Source organism: Hemibagrus wyckioides, linkage group LG19, assembly GCF_019097595.1.
Source record: "Hemibagrus wyckioides isolate EC202008001 linkage group LG19, SWU_Hwy_1.0, whole genome shotgun sequence".
NCBI lineage: Eukaryota > Metazoa > Chordata > Actinopteri > Siluriformes > Bagridae > Hemibagrus > Hemibagrus wyckioides.
The window spans coordinates 20,292,501-20,311,135 of NC_080728.1; the positions used below are offsets into that span (position 1 = coordinate 20,292,501).

Consider the following 18,635-nt stretch of genomic DNA (forward strand, 5'->3'; position numbering starts at 1 on the left):
TTAAGATCATCATCACAAATCAGTCCTCGGAACTGATCCTCAACACAATGACCTTGAGTGTTAACATCTCAAACTTGTATGTTTCAGCATACAATTCAGAGCACACAGGTCTAAAATTGGGCATAGCCCCTGTCCTTCTTGGGAACCAATAATTGCAAGATGTAAAGCCTTAGTCAAGAAATTGTCAAGCTCAGAGTAGACAACACTAACCTTTAATCAGGTCAATCTAAGCTAAGCTTAGCAACAGCATGTGTGATCACCTCCAGGAGCTTTTCAAACACCACAGAATGTGGTGGCAATTCGACTGCAGGTTGCTCCTTGTTGCCCACATTGAGCTCTTCAGAGTGCAATACAACCACACTGTAAAATCCGATTAGTTAAGCTTACTTGAAAAAAGCGTGCAAACCGGTTGCACTTAAAATAATGAGTACAGAAGAATTGGGTATTGTATGTTCTAGTAACTAATGCTTACAAAGTAAAATATACTTATATCCAAGTTACTGTAACTAAGAGAAACTAGTACAAAGTACTTTGCAATTTGCTTAATGTGTACTATTGGGTAAGTATGGAGTACTCAGAAGTACAAGTTCAGTATACTAACTTGCATGATGTAAACTTTACTGTTGTGTGTATTTTCCAAATAACACAATTATGTAAGTTAGGCTAACTGAAGTAAAATTTCCTGTAACTGCGATTTTCTAGTTTTATTTACTTTAAGAGCAGTCAGATTTACTTCATAATAGCATGCAAACTACACTAAAACTACACTTTTAATGCAACAGTAAATAAACGCCTTGTTTTAGCTGCAAATAATAGCATTCAGTAAAACATTACATTTGGTAATAAATGATTAGACATGTAGTGAAGGTATACTTTGTAAGGAATATCTATATCTAAAACATGAAAAAATGCCTGCCAACTCACTATAATTTATACCTATGTAGTGGAGTATAGGTACAAAGTAAAAATACATATTTAACACACAATCACGTTACAGTTAGAACAGGTTTATTTCTCGAAAAGTCCTTCAATTTTCACAGGTTTAAAACATTTGCATCTGTTACAACAGTCAGGAATGTGGCCAATAACAAAAGCAAAAACAAAAACTTTTGTTTCAAAGAAGTGTCATAATTACTTAGCAGAAATAGCAACTGACACTACTCTCATGCACATAATTAATAGCCATAACCATCACTCAGTCAATCAAATGCACTTTCGTGATGCTTTTAACCAAACCATTTGTAACCTTTCACCTGCAGTTGCAAAGTGCTGTGTGTGCAGCAGGATTGCAAGAACAATTATAATTGTTATAAGAACAGTTATAGTGGATTAGTCTGAGCATAAGGCATTTAAAAACCTCTGTGGAACTGCACCACGTGTTTTTTTCCTATTAACACAATAATAGCAAAAACAAAAAAAATAACCATTTCAAAAAAGTGCCATAATGACTTAACAATGGCAACAATAGCAACTGACACTACTACAACTTTTCAACGAACTCTTCAATAATTGCACTAACTCAACAGGAGATTTTTTACAGTTTGGAGTCTTGGGGGAGTTTGTTCTCTCCCAGCCAAAGCATCACTCTCTGGATGAAGTTTAACGTGTTTCTCATGGCCCTTGGGTATTCAAGGTGGAGAGCATAAGACAGGCCAAACAAAAGGCAAAGTACTTGTGGTAGGTTTGTGAGATTTTCCATCACAATACCTCCTTCCAGAATGATGGCAGTTGATAGTGGGTTTAAGTGGAGATGACTTGAAGACACAGGTGCATCTTCACCGACAACAGTCAGCAAGCCAACAGTCACCTGTGCCCAGCCCTCATTGTCGTTTGAATCCTGTGTGACACAAAAACTCCATTACAACAGTGAAATATTATCTATCTGTCCTGCCTACACAGCCTTCAAGTCTTGTTCATTAATTTTTCATTAATTTCACTGCATCAACACATGGGCCATGGATAATTTTACTGTACACAAAAAGATCCCTGCTGCCAATCTTCCACCCCTGTCACCCAGCTGGATTGAACCCAGGACATTCTTGCTGTGAGGGACCCGAACTACCCAATGCACCACTGTGCTCCCTTCTAGTACTGAACTCACAGGGACATATTCCATATTCTTATTTTTCTGTAACTGTGTGAGAACTTACAAAGGCAGTGTTGTAGAAGTTACTCGGATCATCACCAAGTAGTACTGGGAGGCCTCTGAGAACAAGGGTACGTAGTGCTGTCACATCTGGCTTCTAGAGGAAAAACAAATTAAGTTCAGGGTAATACAACATTACAATATGAACACAAAAGTATACATGAAGAGAGTTCCATCTAAATGTATTTTTTGTGGAAATCTCCAAAACTGGTACACAGTTTATCAGGAGCAAAGGACCTAGTGTTTTAACAGTACTGCAAGTTGCCAGTTCTTAAAATACAGTATTTATGCTCGTTCAACAAAAAATAACATTAAGAAACCTTTAGAAGACTTACCCCTGAATCAATCTGCTGCACAATTTCAGCTAATTTTTCTCCAACACTTCCTTTCTTGGACTTGAAGATACTGACAAAGCGTGGTGTGAAGTGGTCCAATGCATCAAAAAGTCATTTTCTAGATTTGTGGTGGCAATCCTGTTGAACTCTGCATATACCTGCAATGCACAGCAAAAAGACACAAAAACATGTGAATAGACTAGGTATTTATTATGGGTGTAAACAAAAAAGCACATAAGTGTCCGTTCTTACTTGTCTCTCGGAAAAAAGGGCAGGCCACCGCTCCTTCAGGGTTTTCACTGGAGGTTCGGTCTCCACAATCTCCCGTCTCCGCAGTGGGAAGGTCTGATCCATCTTTGAAGCAATAACAGTTTCACTGGGGTTCCGTTTTTTCATTTCTTCAACCAGGAGCTTTCTTTCAGCCTCTAGTCCATCTTCATTCTGCCCCTCAGGTAGGTTAGGTAAGTAATTCACCTCATACCTTTTTGGTCTTTTGAGGCCTTTTGTGTGGCAAACTTTATCCCTGTGTTTATTGCAACCTCTGCACATCCAGCTTTTCTCAGTTTAGTGTGATAATTTCCCATTTTGTACATCAAGCTGTTCTTCCAGCCGGAGCACCCATCTGGTGAGCCTGGTTCCCTCAGACAAGGATGTTTTGTTATGAGTGCTACTGCCACAGAATGGCATCGTTCTTCATTTGGATAGGCATCAAATTTGTAGATCTCCTCAGCAAGTTTCTCCAAAATACCATGCTTCATGTCTCTTGGTACATTCAGGTAAGTACGGTCTCGTAAAAACAGAAGATTTGCCTGTCTCAGTCTGAATTCCACATCAACTGGGAAATTTGGAATGTCAAAAAATTCTGGCCATCACTCTTGTCTTGTTGATGAGCTTGGTGTCAACAGAATCTCTGTATCATCTGAGGAGACTGGGGGTGGAGGTAGGTATCAGTGTCAGTGTCACCAAAGCTATGACCTTGACAGTAGCTTTTGTAGGTGGCAAATCTTGTACATCATCAAGGTTGCAGAGGGAATTATCAAAGTCAGGATCTTCGTACATGAGAGAAAAGTCATCCTTGAGCTTGCATTTTTCTTTAACTATTTTGTAAAGTTCTTCTACTGTTTCTGGTTTCCCATCTAGTGAGACTTTATGTATGTTCTGTTCATTTACAAAAATTCTTAGTTTATAGCGTCCCATGGTCCTAGAGAGAGCAAACATAACCTCAGTGCCAATTTCACATGCAATCATTCAGCATAATATATAACGCTTCAGTATCACATACACATTGCCCTTTATTCGATAGGAGGATAAGGGGAAAGGATCATTTAGATCAAGGTTTTTTGTAAATGCTTAAAATTGCGAGTGTCATGCACAACCTTTTTAAAAAAACTGTGCTTCCCTTCAAAACGCATTGTCCACACATCTACAAGTGGGCCGAAGATTTTTATCATTTGAGGGTAGTGTTCAATAAAATGATGTTTTGGACGAAGTTTGTAGGTTGGAAAGGTTTGCTGCAGTAACTCTCTATGTTCTGAGATTTTGCATTCCAGGAAGTGTGAGGACATCACTATCTCTAGTATATCTTTTAGAAGCATACGTATCTCCCATGCCTGGTCTCCCTCTGGGATATTGTGTCCTATCATCAATGGAAGGAGCCTCAGGAGAGACCAGTTTTCATGGCCATTGCCCCCGATAGTTTTCTTGGAGATGTGAGTCTTTGGAATTATTTGTGGTTGGTCAGCTTTATCAGAAAATGTGTAAGGAAACTGTTTAATGGCCTTATTCAGAGAGTCCAAAGAAATATACTGCTTGGTAACCAAATCCTGAAGACACAGTGACAGTTCTGCTGCACAATACCCTCCAAAAAGTCATGCAGGATGTCAGGTGGAAAACCATCGACCACATGAAAGTGTCTCAGATTTTCACTGAATGGACACCCTCTTTTAACACCATGATGTCTGGCCATAGCAGGGTCATGTACAACATCCTGTACATGTCTGTCATGATTCTCTCTTGTCCTTAAATGGAGTAGACCTGATCTGACCTCCTTATCCTGTATCTCATGTTGCTTACACATACAAAACCGACAGAAGTAATCGGCTGCAAAACTCTCCTGGAATCCTGCCACAGAGTGAGCCCCCAAGTTGTCTGCTGCTACATACAACACAGTGCCTTTAACACTTTCTGCTAGTTGTTCAACATAAACACCATGTTCCTCTAGGGTTGCAAGATCCTGAATGAGGGGACGAAGGATTTCTGCATAGCCATGTTCCTTCGCGGTATTAACTTTACACAAAAGTGCAAGTTGTATGGAGTGCAGAGCTGACCGATATTTGGAATCAAGGTTAGCAATCAGCCAATATACTGCGCATAGCTTGTGCTTTTTCTTGGATGTTCCCAATGGATTAGCCACTTCAAAATCATCTATATATAGCCCAAGAGTAATCCTAAACTCTTCTACATTCAAAAGAACATTTTCTTTGACGTGAGAGCCATCTCTGAATGAGAGGTATCCTTCTGATGAAAGAGTCTTTTCGTGCAGCACCTTATCCAAAATATCCTTATTGTTTAACAAAGCTTGCAACATTTTCAGTATGGGAACATACACAAATGAACTACCTCTGCAGAATTCAACTGGCATAACAACTGGAAATTTTTGCTGAAAATAAGATGCTCTCCTGCTAGCTGTTGACAGGGATCCTCCTGTATTGGTGAACTTAAGCAAGACATTACTTTGTGTAACTACACTTACAATATCATTCACTATGGTATCATCCACATCACCACAATGCTGACTGATAATCTTCTGCACTGCACTTTGTATGAGTGGCCTTGAAAGTAAATGGATCTGGTTGATCTGCTGTACAACTTCTTGTACAGCAATTTCAGATATGTGCAGGAGTGTCTGCATTTTTAAAAACAGAGCAGCGAGGTTATGTTCTAGCTGAGTTTCCAAGTCCTGTGTGTCACCCAGAGACTCCTCATATTCACACTCAAAGTCATCCTGTGAAGAAACATTCTCTTCTTCGGTCCCCTCATCAGGTTGTTCAATGTTGTGTACTATTCCTGGTTTAAAATGTGGTGTAGTACTCCTACTGTGAATCCTACTTTTGTGTGCATTAAATGTTGAATATACATTGCTCTGAAAATCACAGCCTTCGTACGGACACACAACTCTTTGCTTAAGTTTTAAATGACTGCGCAAGTGTGTGAAAAACTCTGCTTCAGTGCAGGGCTCCATGTATTCACATAAGTGGCAATGGAATGCAGCTGTGGATTTACTTCTTTGCCTGTCTGATCGAGGATGCTAAACAGATAAATGCACTTTGAGTGCATTAAAAGATTTGAGTGTGCACAAGCAATCACCATGAAGACAGGGTATCGGCGGCTGCCGTGTAAAACCACCATGTTTCAGGCGACAGTGTTTCAACAACTGTCCTCTTTTATCTGTGTAAAAAATGCACTGCTTACAGGTCCACTGCATCTGCAATAGGTTATTTTAAAAGGAAAGTTTTAGTGTAATTTTCCACACACAAAGAAAATGTGCACATGTGCAATAATCCATATTTATTAATTCACAATCCATATTTACTCATCAATCAATGTTGTTATTTTATCATGCCACCCTTCTTTGCTTTTACTTTACTATTATCATATTATTATTACTATTATTACTATTCTATTTTTATCATCAGTATTGTAGCATTATATACCATAAAAAGTATTTATGGTATATAGTGCTACATCTGAAACAAAATAGCTATCTTTTAAAGACAGCTATGCTGTTGGGATGCATGAGAAAAAGAAATAACAGTGTTGCACTGAAACATAAATACACAACTGATTCAGTCATATAACATTAAGGACCTTGCATAAGGATCCGGCTGGATATCACATACGCCCTCTCTGGGATTTGAACCCCGGTCTCTTGTTTCCCGCCGAATTGCAAGTGAAAATTTCGAGGAACCGAGTGTTTCCAGTGTTTCGGGAAGAGTTAACGTTAACCTTCGTTCTCTGGATCTCTCTCGGTTTACATCATACAAACATTCATGTTTTTCCCCCGCTACGTTCAACAAATATCAGCGTAGTGGTCGACAGAAAAAAAGACAGAAAAGGCATTAACACCACGTTAGCCTAGCACTAGCTTAGCGACCGCATTAGCGATGTTAGCTTAGTAATAGTTTAGTACATTTCTAAGACAAAAAGCTCACCAAGACGGTTGGAAGGTCATCTACTCAATATGTTCAGTGGTCGTATCGTCCACTTTTACAGTCACTCCCCACCCCACCCGGTTATGACCGTTTTATTAATTTCTGAGTGGTGTTTCTCTTCTCCCTCTCTCGGAAGAGTACCGGGACAGCCACCAAGACATTTCTCAACTTGTGCAGTGTTTGCTAGCTAAGTTAATATGAAACAAATGATAGCTTGCGTTATAACAGAAGTAGAATGATCAAATTCACACACACTTATTACTTGTTTGATAACTTACCTCACTGTTCTTTACATGAAGAGATCCTCGAATTGCAGTCAAATATGTCGGCACGGTGTCTGGGCGCGAGACTGTCCACTGACTTCTACTGCACATGCGCACATCTGATTGCTTTTAGGATACGTTAGAAAATACTCGCTTCATTCATTTGTTTAAGTCTGCCATTTTGGTGTCTCCTCTGTTTAGTTTTCGAACCTTTTCCTGGCACTACCTTGTAAGTGTTCCTGCTCCATCTGAAGCTTTTCAACCCAGTGGTGTGGTGGAAGATCACACCATTTGAATCACAGGGAATGGTTTGGGTTTTGCTTGGGTCTGTCTAGTCAAAGTGTAATAATCACACTCACTCTGTTCCAGCAACATTATTATTCACTTTTCTAATCTGTGATTGCCCCTTAACTCATTATCAAGCAGAGGATTTACTCTTATTTACCATTATTAACCTTCCTGTTAAAATAATAATAATGTTTTATTTATATAGCACCTTTCTCAAACACAGTGTCATTTAACGATCAGAATTTATGCCAATTACAAGTGGCAATAACTTTGGTCTGAGGATAGACCTTCATTTACTGAATGATGCCTAAAGGATCAAATCACACAACATAATTCTCCCATAGACAGAGACAGCTGCCAATCCATCAGCTCACACACTTACCAGGTCCAGGAGGGTGTGGGGTGTGTTATATGTGCTATAGTTCTTATTCAGTGATGCTAAAGATAAAAAATGTAGCAGACTGCAGATAGTTCCTTTAATGTTTCAGATATCATTGGAAATACATTAAAGAACTTCTGACCTCTGGCATGCACAGCCTTAAAGGGTGACTGTTGTTTGAGTTTGGGGCTGTGGGATGGCCCAGTGGGCAGTGAGTCTTTCATGCTTCTTATGAGTTGGGACATAAGAAGACAGTGATAAATTCTGAATATATCTTGGCATGATCTGCCCTGGTCTGACTGTGATACTATTTATTTATACTAAGACCTAATCTTATGATCGTGATATACTTTGTTTTGTTTTGATGAACATGTGTCAGACATGGACAGTTTCTTCTTCCTTGGAAACTCTTTAAGCCACTTGTGAACACATTAACCACCACGTCTGCTTCTGCTGACGTTTTTTGTTTACCAGTAAATAACACTACACTTACAGCTTTCTTCTCTATAAATCAGCTTCTCTATAAATCAGCTTTCTTCTCTCTAAATCCTCCCTGTTAATCTCAGTAAATTTTGAAGAGTTTTACTATTTAATCACCGTCTCTGAATGGTACTTTGGCAGTCTATTCCCTGAATTCAGCTCAGAGGTGGCGGCAGCAGGGCGTCTCAAGCTTCATCTCTGAGTTAACCTGAAAATTCTTACTGCTAGATAACAGTGACTTAATAAACCTAGTCAACATGGGACTGCACTTCATCCTACAGCATCTGTATAAATCAGGGACTAATGTGAGGCTCCTGTTCAGGGACTTCAGTTCGGCCTTCAGCACCATCGTCCAAACACTCCTCCAGACCAAACTGACCCAGCTCTCTGTTCCTAGCTATATCTGTCAGTTGATCACCAGCTTTCTGACAGATAGGCAACAGCTAGTGAAACTGGGGAAATCCACAACAAACAGCCGTACCATCAGCACTGGTGCCCCCCAGAGTTGCGTCCTCTCTCCACTGCTCTTCTCTCTTTACACCAATGACTGCACCTCTACTGATCCATCTGTCAAGCTCCTGAAATTTACGAACGACACTACAGTCACCGGCCTCATCCAGGATGGTGATGAGCACTGCAAGAACAGTGGAGTCATTCCTGGGCACCACCATCTCTCAGGACCTGAAGTGAGACACTAACATTGACTCCATTGTCAAAAAGGCCCAAAAAAGATTGTACTTTCTTTCAACCTGCCACAGGAGCTGCTAAAACAGTTCTACTCAGCAGTCATTGAGTCTATTCAGTGCAGTTCTATAACTGTCTGGTTTGGCTCAGCTACAAAGTCAGACATTAGAAGACTACAGAGAACAGTTAGGGCAGCTGAAAGGATTATTGGTGCTCCCCTGCCCACCCTTCAAGAACTGTATGCATCCAGAGTGAGGAAAAGAGCTCAGAAAATCACTCTGGACCCCTCACATCCAAGCCATCTCCATTTTGAACTTTTGCCATCTGGCCGGTGCTACAGAGCGCCAAATACTAGGACAGCCAGGCACAAGAACAGTTTCTTCACCCAAGCAATCTACCTCATGAACAGTTAAATGTTCCCCCAATTGTGCAATAAAATATGTGCAATACCAACCCAGTCTCATGCCATTACGTGCAACAGTCACACAATTTAATCTATTGATTCGTACACACTGACACTAATGGCCCATTTTTTTCGTGACAGACAGCATGACTTTCAAACTAATTCACTTCTATGGGAATTGTCTTTCGTACCTGTAACACGTTTGTGAAGGTTTTTTTAAAATAATTGCCCTACCGAGTAAACAGTGCAAGTAACGTTAATGCAACAAAATGCATCAGTGATAAAGAAAAAAAGTTTAAGCTACTCATGCAGCCGGCTATTATTAAACCACCCAACTTACCAGACGTAGTTTGATGGGTTTTCCCCCCTTCTTCTTCTTCTTCTTCTTCTTCTTCTTCTTCTTCTTCTTTAGTCTTCTTCTTTAGTCTTCTTAGTTTACACCAACGTTTATGGAGCATTACCGCCTCCTAAGGTTTTTGTGTTTGTTTTTTTATTTTTTTATTTATACAAACGTGTTACAGGAACGATTCACTCTATCATCAGGTCCACTATTAACCATCCTGTTACAATAATAATAGTATTTTATTTATGTTGCATCTTTCTCAAAATCAGTGTCACTTAATGATCAAATTTTATGCTAATTAGAAGTAGTAATTAATTTTATTGTTCAAGGATAGACCTTCTGTTACTAAAGGATCAAATCACAAAACATAATCCTCCCATAGACAGAGACAGGTACCAGTTCATCATCTCACACTCTTACCAGGACCAGGAAGGTGTGGGGTGTGGGGGGTGTTATATGTGCTATAGTTCTTAGAGAGGCAGATTCAGTGATGCAGGAAATAAAAAATGTAGCAGACTGCAGTTAGAACCTTTAATGTGTTTCATGTGAAGATTGAAGACTAAACTTTCAAACATGATAGAGATAAAATTAGAATAATAGCCTACATATTAATCCTCACTTAAAGAGAGAGCAGTGAGGAGGAAGTGAGATTTACATTAACAGGACTGAAGAGTTTCATTTCTCCCAGAATAGAGCAGAAATTTCACCAGATGTTCAACTTCCTTCAGTCAAACTCACTCACAAACTCACTGAAGCACAACACACAGCACTGAATCTACAGCTAATCCCACTCTCTCATCACACTGATCATCACTATTAACTGGAATAAAAGAACAGACAACGTCCAAAACTCAGCTTTATTTCAGCAAAAACTACAGGAAGAGCAACAGGACAGTGAAGAGAGTAAAGACAGAAATGTCAGCATTGTGTAGAACTGAAACTCTATTTAGGATGGATGATAAGCAGCTCTATGTTAAACTCTAGCTTGGATCCACTAGCCTTCACACTGACTCTTTCTGAACGTGACTGGATGATTGGCGTTGTTATGGGAGACCTTACAGCTGAACTCCTCCCCCTTTTCCCAGAGGTCTTTGCTGAGGGTCAGGGTGCTGCTGCGGCTGTAACGGCCACTCTTCTCTTCTTCCGCACTGGTCAGAACCCCGGTGTTCACCTGGGAGCCGTCCACTGTCCAGCTCACCAGCGCCCCCTGTGGAGAGTAGCCAGACAGCAGGCAGAGCAGCGAGGCCGATCCTTCAGACAGCTGCAGAGGAGACGGAGGGAGCAGAGACACGGAGGGAGCTGTGGGACCGGCTGGAGAAGAAAAAAAGAATTACTGATGTTTAATAAAGTCTGACTTCATGACTGAGTTTCATTGAGTACTTTATTATTTGACCTCAGTTTCAGTGCAGAGACAAAACAAACATGTTCCACACTGTAATTTATCTGGAAAAATCATTTTTCATAACAAGTCTTATTACTTTATACTTCAAACCTTCAGCATATTTAACTGCAGCAAATACAAATGTAGCTGATTACAGAAATATTCATTGTTTAACACAAACACACACAGCAGCTAACATCTGGATTTTACATCAGCACAAAGTCACTATATTTATTAAATGTTTATTATAGAGTAACTGCAGAGTTATTACATGTTGAATATATAGCAAGTGTGTCATTATTACATATTTAACATCAATTATTGTGTATTTGTTGAATGTTCAAGAACATTTCTATGGGATCTGTTCTGATACTGAAATGTATTCCTCAACACAGCATAATAATACACAATAAAATCAATGATGTCATTCTAAACATAAATAATCTAGTTTAAGTTTATTTGTTCATGGAATTAGTAATGAACTAAACTGATTTAGTTTTAAAAAGAAGAAAACACACTTACTGTTCACAATGAGTTTGGAGCCTCCACCAAAAGTGTACCACAGTGATACATTCTAATGAAACCATCGTACAAAAACCTCCATCACACTGCAGTGCACACACACACACACTCACACACACTCACACACACACACACACTCACACACACACTCTCACACATACAAACACACACTTTGCATTGGTGGTCCATGCTTCAGTGCTCTGTGAGTGTTTATAGCCCTGTGACTTTAACACTTCATGACTGAGAGCTGCTGCTCAGCAACTTCACCCACAGCAACCATGACTTTGATCAGCGTCTTCATCTGCACACTGGCCCTCTGGACTCAAGGTGAGAGTTTAACATCAACTCACAGCCTCACACACTTCATTTCATACTAATTCTACACCACTTTAGAGCACAGAAACACAATCTATGTTTCTCTTCAGGATCCAGAGGTCAGGTGACTGTGACTCAGACTCCTTCAGTGCAAACTGTTGCTCCAGGAAACACCGTCACCATCAACTGTAGAACCAGTATCAGCGTGTATAGTGGTACCAACCTCGCCTGGTACCTGCAGAAACCTGGAGAAGCTCCTAAACTCCTGATCTACAGAGCTAAAAAATTATACTCAGGGACTCCAGCTCGTTTTAAAGGCAGTGGATCTGATACTGACTTCACTCTGACCATCAGTGGAGTCCAGCCTGAAGATACAGGAGATTACTACTGTCAGAGTGACCACTGGATCAGTAGCTCTGTGTTCACACAGTGTTAGAGCATGGTACAAAAACCTCGGTCAGTGAGAGTACACAGAGAAGCACTGCTGCAGCTGGGAGAGACTGCAGGTGCTGAGGGGGAGGATGTGATACAGCACAATGACACACACTGTGGACCAGAGAAAACACACCACACTAACACACTAATACACACACACACAAACACACACACACACACACACACACACTGTGGACCAGAGAAAACACACCACACTAACTCACTAATACACACACACACATACACACACACACACACACACACACACACACACACTGTGGACCAGAGAAAACACACCACACTAACACACTAATACACACACACACACACACACACACATACACACACACACTGTGGACCAGAGAAAACACACCACACTAACTCACTAATACACACACACACATACACACACACACACACACACACACACACTGTGGACCAGAGAAAACACACCACACTAACACACTAATACACACACACACACACACACACACACACACTGTGGACCAGAGAAAACACACCACACTAACTCACTAATACACACAACTTTAATATTTATTAAATAAATCCACTGTCATATAAACACCAGAGACGAACAGACAGTGGAGGATCAAACCCCAGAAGGGGTGTGTTTATTGAGGTAGAATACGGGTAGAGATAGGAGTGTGGAGGATACTCAGCTGTAAGAATGGAGAACTGGAAATCAGAGCTGAGGGGAGATGAAGACGTACGGAGGTAAGTGGAGTCTGGGAGAGCAGCAATCTGACTGATATGCGGAGAAGGGAATGATAGCAGTGGAGGTGAATAGGTATAGGCAAAGTAGCTCGGAGGCTAAAGCTAACATAAGGCACCGTAGCCGAGAGTCGGTGCCAAAAACGAGACCAAACGGGGATGAACTGAAGGAAGTGTTCTTAAATAGGGGAGTGGAGGTGATTAACTAATGTGGTGCAGGTGATCTAAATCAATACTCGGGAGAATGAGTGCGCTGGCGAGGTGTCGGGTCCGGCGTGCCTGTGACATCCACATTATAGAGCTGAGACTCACAATTAACTGAACATGTCTTAATTATTAACAAACACTGAAAAAAATGATTCATTGAATTTACACAATTTTTTTAAGTTAAGTGGTTGCAATCAATTTATTTTAGCTACATTTAAATAAATACATTTAGTTCACTGACTTTATTAAACTAAATTTATTTATTCACAAGTAGCTAAAATAAATTGATTGCAACCACTTAACTTAAAAAAATTGAGTAAATTCAATGAATCATTTTTTTCAGTGAACCAATAGATAAAGATGAAGTTCCTTTAAACATTCTTTAACAAGTTTAAACCAGAGAATTACATAAAATAATGACAAAATGAACAGGGTTTTTAAAATATATTAATTCATCTAAAATCTATACAGATGACCCTGAGTTATACAGCAGTTTGTGTGAAACATCTCAATGATTCTTTATTTGTAACTAGATGACATTAATTAGAAACTCTGTAAGGCACTGGGTTGAATTTCTACATTAATTATTAACACCAGTGATTTGCAGTTTCTTGATTTGATTGAATGTGAAATGGAAAAAATGTTTTTCTGTAGAGATTTCACAAAAACACTGCAACATCAGCAGCACAGTCAACAACCTGAGCACTACAACAACCACACAGAAACTCTGACCAGTCCTGCCTGCTCCTGACCAGTCCCAAACTTCTGCTCAAAGTATCTCCAATCTCACCCACTCCTACATGAAGTTTAACCCTTCCCACCCACTCTTGCAAAAAGTTGACCAATCTTACTGGCTCCTGCAGAATAACTGACCAATTCTGTCCACTTAAGCAGAAACTTTGAGAAACTCCACCACAACAACTCCTGCAAAAACTTTGATCAATCCCATTCTCTCTTGAAGAATGTTTGTCCAATCCCATCTGCTCCTGCAGAATAATTAACCAATTCTGCCCACTTCTGCTGAAACTTTGACCAATCCCAGCCATTGCTACAGAAAGTTTGACCAATCACCTCCTGCTCCTGTTCAGAGTTTAAACAATCTCACCTGCTTCTGCAGAAAGTTTGACCAATTCCACCTGAGGACTGAGACCAAGCAAGCTCAGAAAACTCGGGGTCTCAGTATGAGAGCTGACTTCACTTCACCAAACTCTCATAAACTGGGTTAACTGGTATCATGATGTGGGTTTACATCTCGTTAAGGTGATCCAGACTTTCCTCATCAAGTCCTGTTCACATTCACTGTAAAAAGATCAGATCTCACACTGCTTCAGATGCTTGTTGGAAAAGCTGGAGATGGATCGTGTTAAAGCTTTATATTTTACTGCAGAAGAACAAGAATATGAGGTATACAATAACCACAAAAAGCAATACTGTCACTGCTGCAGGGTGTGGGGCAAAAAAGAACTGACTGTGTAAATGAGTGAGGGCATTTTATTTAATTTCACATCACACTTGATGTAAAAGTAATTGCAACTGAAATAATTAGCAGTACATTTTTATTCAATATTCATTCTTTCTAAGTGTATAGAGTGTACTTTAGAGAGAATATCTCCTTGGATTCACGCAGTGAAAGTCTAAAAACTCAGGAAATCTATTGTATAACATCTCACCATTAACTGTTTAAGACTGATTTATCTATTGTGTATCAGAGATGTTATAGAGAGGCTTTTGAAGAAAAAAGTTTAGGTAGACTCTCCATTTTGAGGTTTCTCAGGTACCGAACTATAAAACTTAATTTATTTGACTTATATGTTACTACAGGTGTTCTTTCCATCCAAATATAACTGTTTGCGGTTTGTTTTGGAAAAACCATCTGTCTCACAGCCCTGCCCTCTGATTGGTCCACGTGACAGGATGCAGCAAATCAGGGAGTTTCTCCTTCCTAATCATGCTTCTACTGTGCAGCACTGTCATGTCACCTTCCTCGTCTGGGTCTACACTTTACAGCCTTAAACTATTGAAGTGTGTCTTGAGAATCCCAAAGATCATTTCTATCCTGAATCTAGTATTTTCCTGATCTGCTGAAATCACCCCTGAGGTCCAGCAGTGGCAGTGGAAATGGAGTCATCAGGAGCTTCCTGCAGGTGAACCCTCTCAGGTGTCTCCAGGGAACCCAATGAAACTGATCTACAATGTAGAATGAACAGAAATATTTGAAGAAAACTGTGTTTAAATCAAAACCATATGGATACAGATAGAGAGTCAGCGTTCATTCCAAGCTCTACATGGTGATATAGTGTACACTCCCTGAGAATACGAGTCATGAACTGACCCAGGACATTGACCTTAATGCTGGTAGTCAGAGACTGAACACAGGTTTGTGTGAACAGGAAAAAAGGCATTACTGAGTTTTATATTCATGTTCTATTAAAGCCCTGTAACTATTATATATTTTATGAAATGATATCCTAATCATAATAGACTACAGATACTTTATATACATACAAAACATTAATAATAATCAGTTATAATAATCCCTCTTCCCATTTGAAGAACTGATGCTTTTTTGTCCTCTGAATATTTTCCCACAGTAGCTTATGTTAGAAAAGTGTCTACATTTACACGAGTCCTTCACCACCAGGGTGCAGTGTGACACCATAAATACATTCAATACTGAAATGAGGCAGCTCCTAAACAGCTGGAAATTCCATTAAAAAAAAAAAACAGGATTCATGATTCCAGCAGGATCCAGGAATTGTTTTGACTGTTCTGGTACAAACTCACAAAGTTAGGAATACTCTGTATCTGTGGGATTGTCCTCCTAGTACTCTTCTATCTCAGACTCAAGTAAATTAACTAATTCAACAAAATCAACTTATTAAGTTTCACACAGTTTTTCTGTAGTCGTGTTGAAGACATGGCCAGATTTAAAAGAATGTGATGAATGATAAGTTTATAACTGTGTCTGTGTAATAGTAGTTAAAATACGGTTCATATTCTTTATGAAAAGAGTCAACCGTCAAAAGACAATTTCTTATTAAATCCAGAGCTGTTTAATTGCAGACTACAGAGAGAGAGAGAGAGAGAGAGAGAGAGAGAGAGAGAGAGAGCAGTGAGGTGTAAGTGAGATTTGCATGAACAGGACTGAATAGTTTCATTTTTCCCAAAATAGCAATTGGTGGTCCATGCTTCAGTGCTCTGTGAGTGTTTATAGCCCTGTGACTTTAACACTTCATGACTGAGAGCTGCTGCTCAGCAACTTCACCCACAGCAACCATGACTTTGATCAGCGTCTTCATCTGCACACTGGCCCTCTGGACTCAAGGTGAGAGTTTAACATCAACTCACAGCCTCACACACTTCATTTCATACTAATTCTACACCACTTTAGAGCACAGAAACACAATCTATGTTTCTCTTCAGGATCCAGAGGTCAGGTGACTGTGACTCAGACTCCTTCAGTGCAAACTGTTGCTCCAGGAAACACCGTCACCATCAACTGTAGAACCAGTAGCAGAGTGTATAATGGTAACCGTCTCGCCTGGTACCTGCAGAAACCTGGAGAAGCTCCTAAACTCCTGATCTACTATGCTACTAGCTTACGGTCAGGGACTCCAGCTCGTTTCAAAGGCAGTGGATCTAATACTGACTTCACTCTGACCATCAGTGGAGTCCAGACTGAAGATACAGGAGATTACTACTGTCAGAGTGCACATGAGATCAGTAGTAGCTATGTGTTCACACAGTGTTAGAGCGTGGTACAAAAACCTCGGTCAGTGAGAGTACACAGAGAAGCACTGCTGCAGCTGGGAGAGACTGCAGGTGCTGAGGGGGAGGATGTGATACAGCACAATGACACACACTGTGGACCAGAGAAAACACACCACACTAACTCACTAATACACACACACACACACACACACACACATACACACACACACACACACACTGTGGACCAGAGAAAACACACCACACTAACACACTAATACACACACACACACACACACACATACACACACACACACACACACACACACACATACACACACACACACACACACTGTGGACCAGAGAAAACACACCACACTAACACACTAATACACACACACACACACACACACATACACACACACACACACACACACACACACATACACACACACACACACACACTGTGGACCAGAGAAAACACACCACACTAACACACTAATACACACACACACACACACACACATACACACACACACACACACACACACACACACATACACACACACACACACACACATACACACACACACACACACACACATACACACACATACATACACACACACACACATACACACACACACACTGTGGACCAGAGAAAACACACCACACTAACACACTAATACACACACACACACACACACACTGTGGACCAGAGAAAACACACCACACTAACACACTAATACACACACACACACACACACACACACTGTGGACCAGAGAAAACACACCACACTAACACCCTAATACTGACACACACACACACACACACACATACACACACACACACATACACACACACACACTGTGGACCAGAGAAAACACACTTTAACTGAACATATCTTACTTATTAACAAACAATTAGATAATAATAAACTCCCTTTAACATTCTTTAATGAGTATAAACCAGATAATTATTTGAAATCAGTAGAAAAAATAAACATTTTAAAATATATTAATTTATTTCAGTTCTGGACAGATGACCCTGAGTTATACAGCAGTTTGTGTGAAACATCTCAATGATTCTTTATTTGTAACTAGATGACATTAATTAGAAACTCTGTAAGGCACTGGGTTGAATTTCTACATTAATTATTAACACCAGTGATTTGCAGTTTCTTGATTTGATTGAATGTGAAATGGAAAAAATGTTTTTCTGTAGAGATTTCACAAAAACACTGCAACATCAGCAGCACAGTCAACAACCTGAGCACAACAACAACCACACAGAAACTCTGACCAGTCCTGCCTGCTCCTGACCAGTCCCAAACTTCTGCTCAAAGTATCTCCAATCTCACCCACTCCTACATGAAGTTTAACCCTTCATACCCTCTCTTACTGGCTCCTGCAGAATAACTGACCAATTCTGTCCACTGAAGCAGAAAATTTGAGAAACTCCACCACACCAACTCCTGCAAAACCTTTGATCAATCCCATTCTCTCTCTCATTCTTACAGAAACTTTGACCAATCACCTCCTGCTCCTGTTCAGAGTTTAAACAATCTCACCTGCAGAAAGTTTGACTAATCCCACCTGAGGACTGAGACCAAGGAAGCTCAGAAAACTCGGGGTCTCAGTATGAGAGCTGACTTCACTTCACCAAACTCTCATAAACTGGGTTAACTGGTATCATGATGTGGGTTTACATCTCGTTAAGGTGATCCAGACTTTCCTCATCAAGTCCTGTTCACATTCACTGTAAAAAGATCAGATCTCACACTGCTTCAGATGCTTGTTGGA

The 18,635-nt window shown here is 40.2% G+C and overlaps 2 gene segments (V, D, J or C); both read left to right on the forward strand.

Annotated features, from left to right (window-relative positions):
* Positions 1–11,443: 11,443 nt before the first annotated feature.
* LOC131369907 (Ig kappa chain V region 3368-like) lies at positions 11,444–12,186 on the forward strand. The segment is given in 3 exon segments: positions 11,444–11,477; positions 11,694–11,762; positions 11,861–12,186. Coding segments are annotated over 3 exon segments (429 nt in total).
* Positions 12,187–16,358: 4,172 nt separating this feature from the next.
* Positions 16,359–16,876, forward strand: LOC131370228 (Ig kappa chain V region K29-213-like). The segment is given in 2 exon segments: positions 16,359–16,449; positions 16,548–16,876. Coding segments are annotated over 2 exon segments (420 nt in total).
* The last annotated feature ends 1,759 nt before the right edge of the window (positions 16,877–18,635 follow it).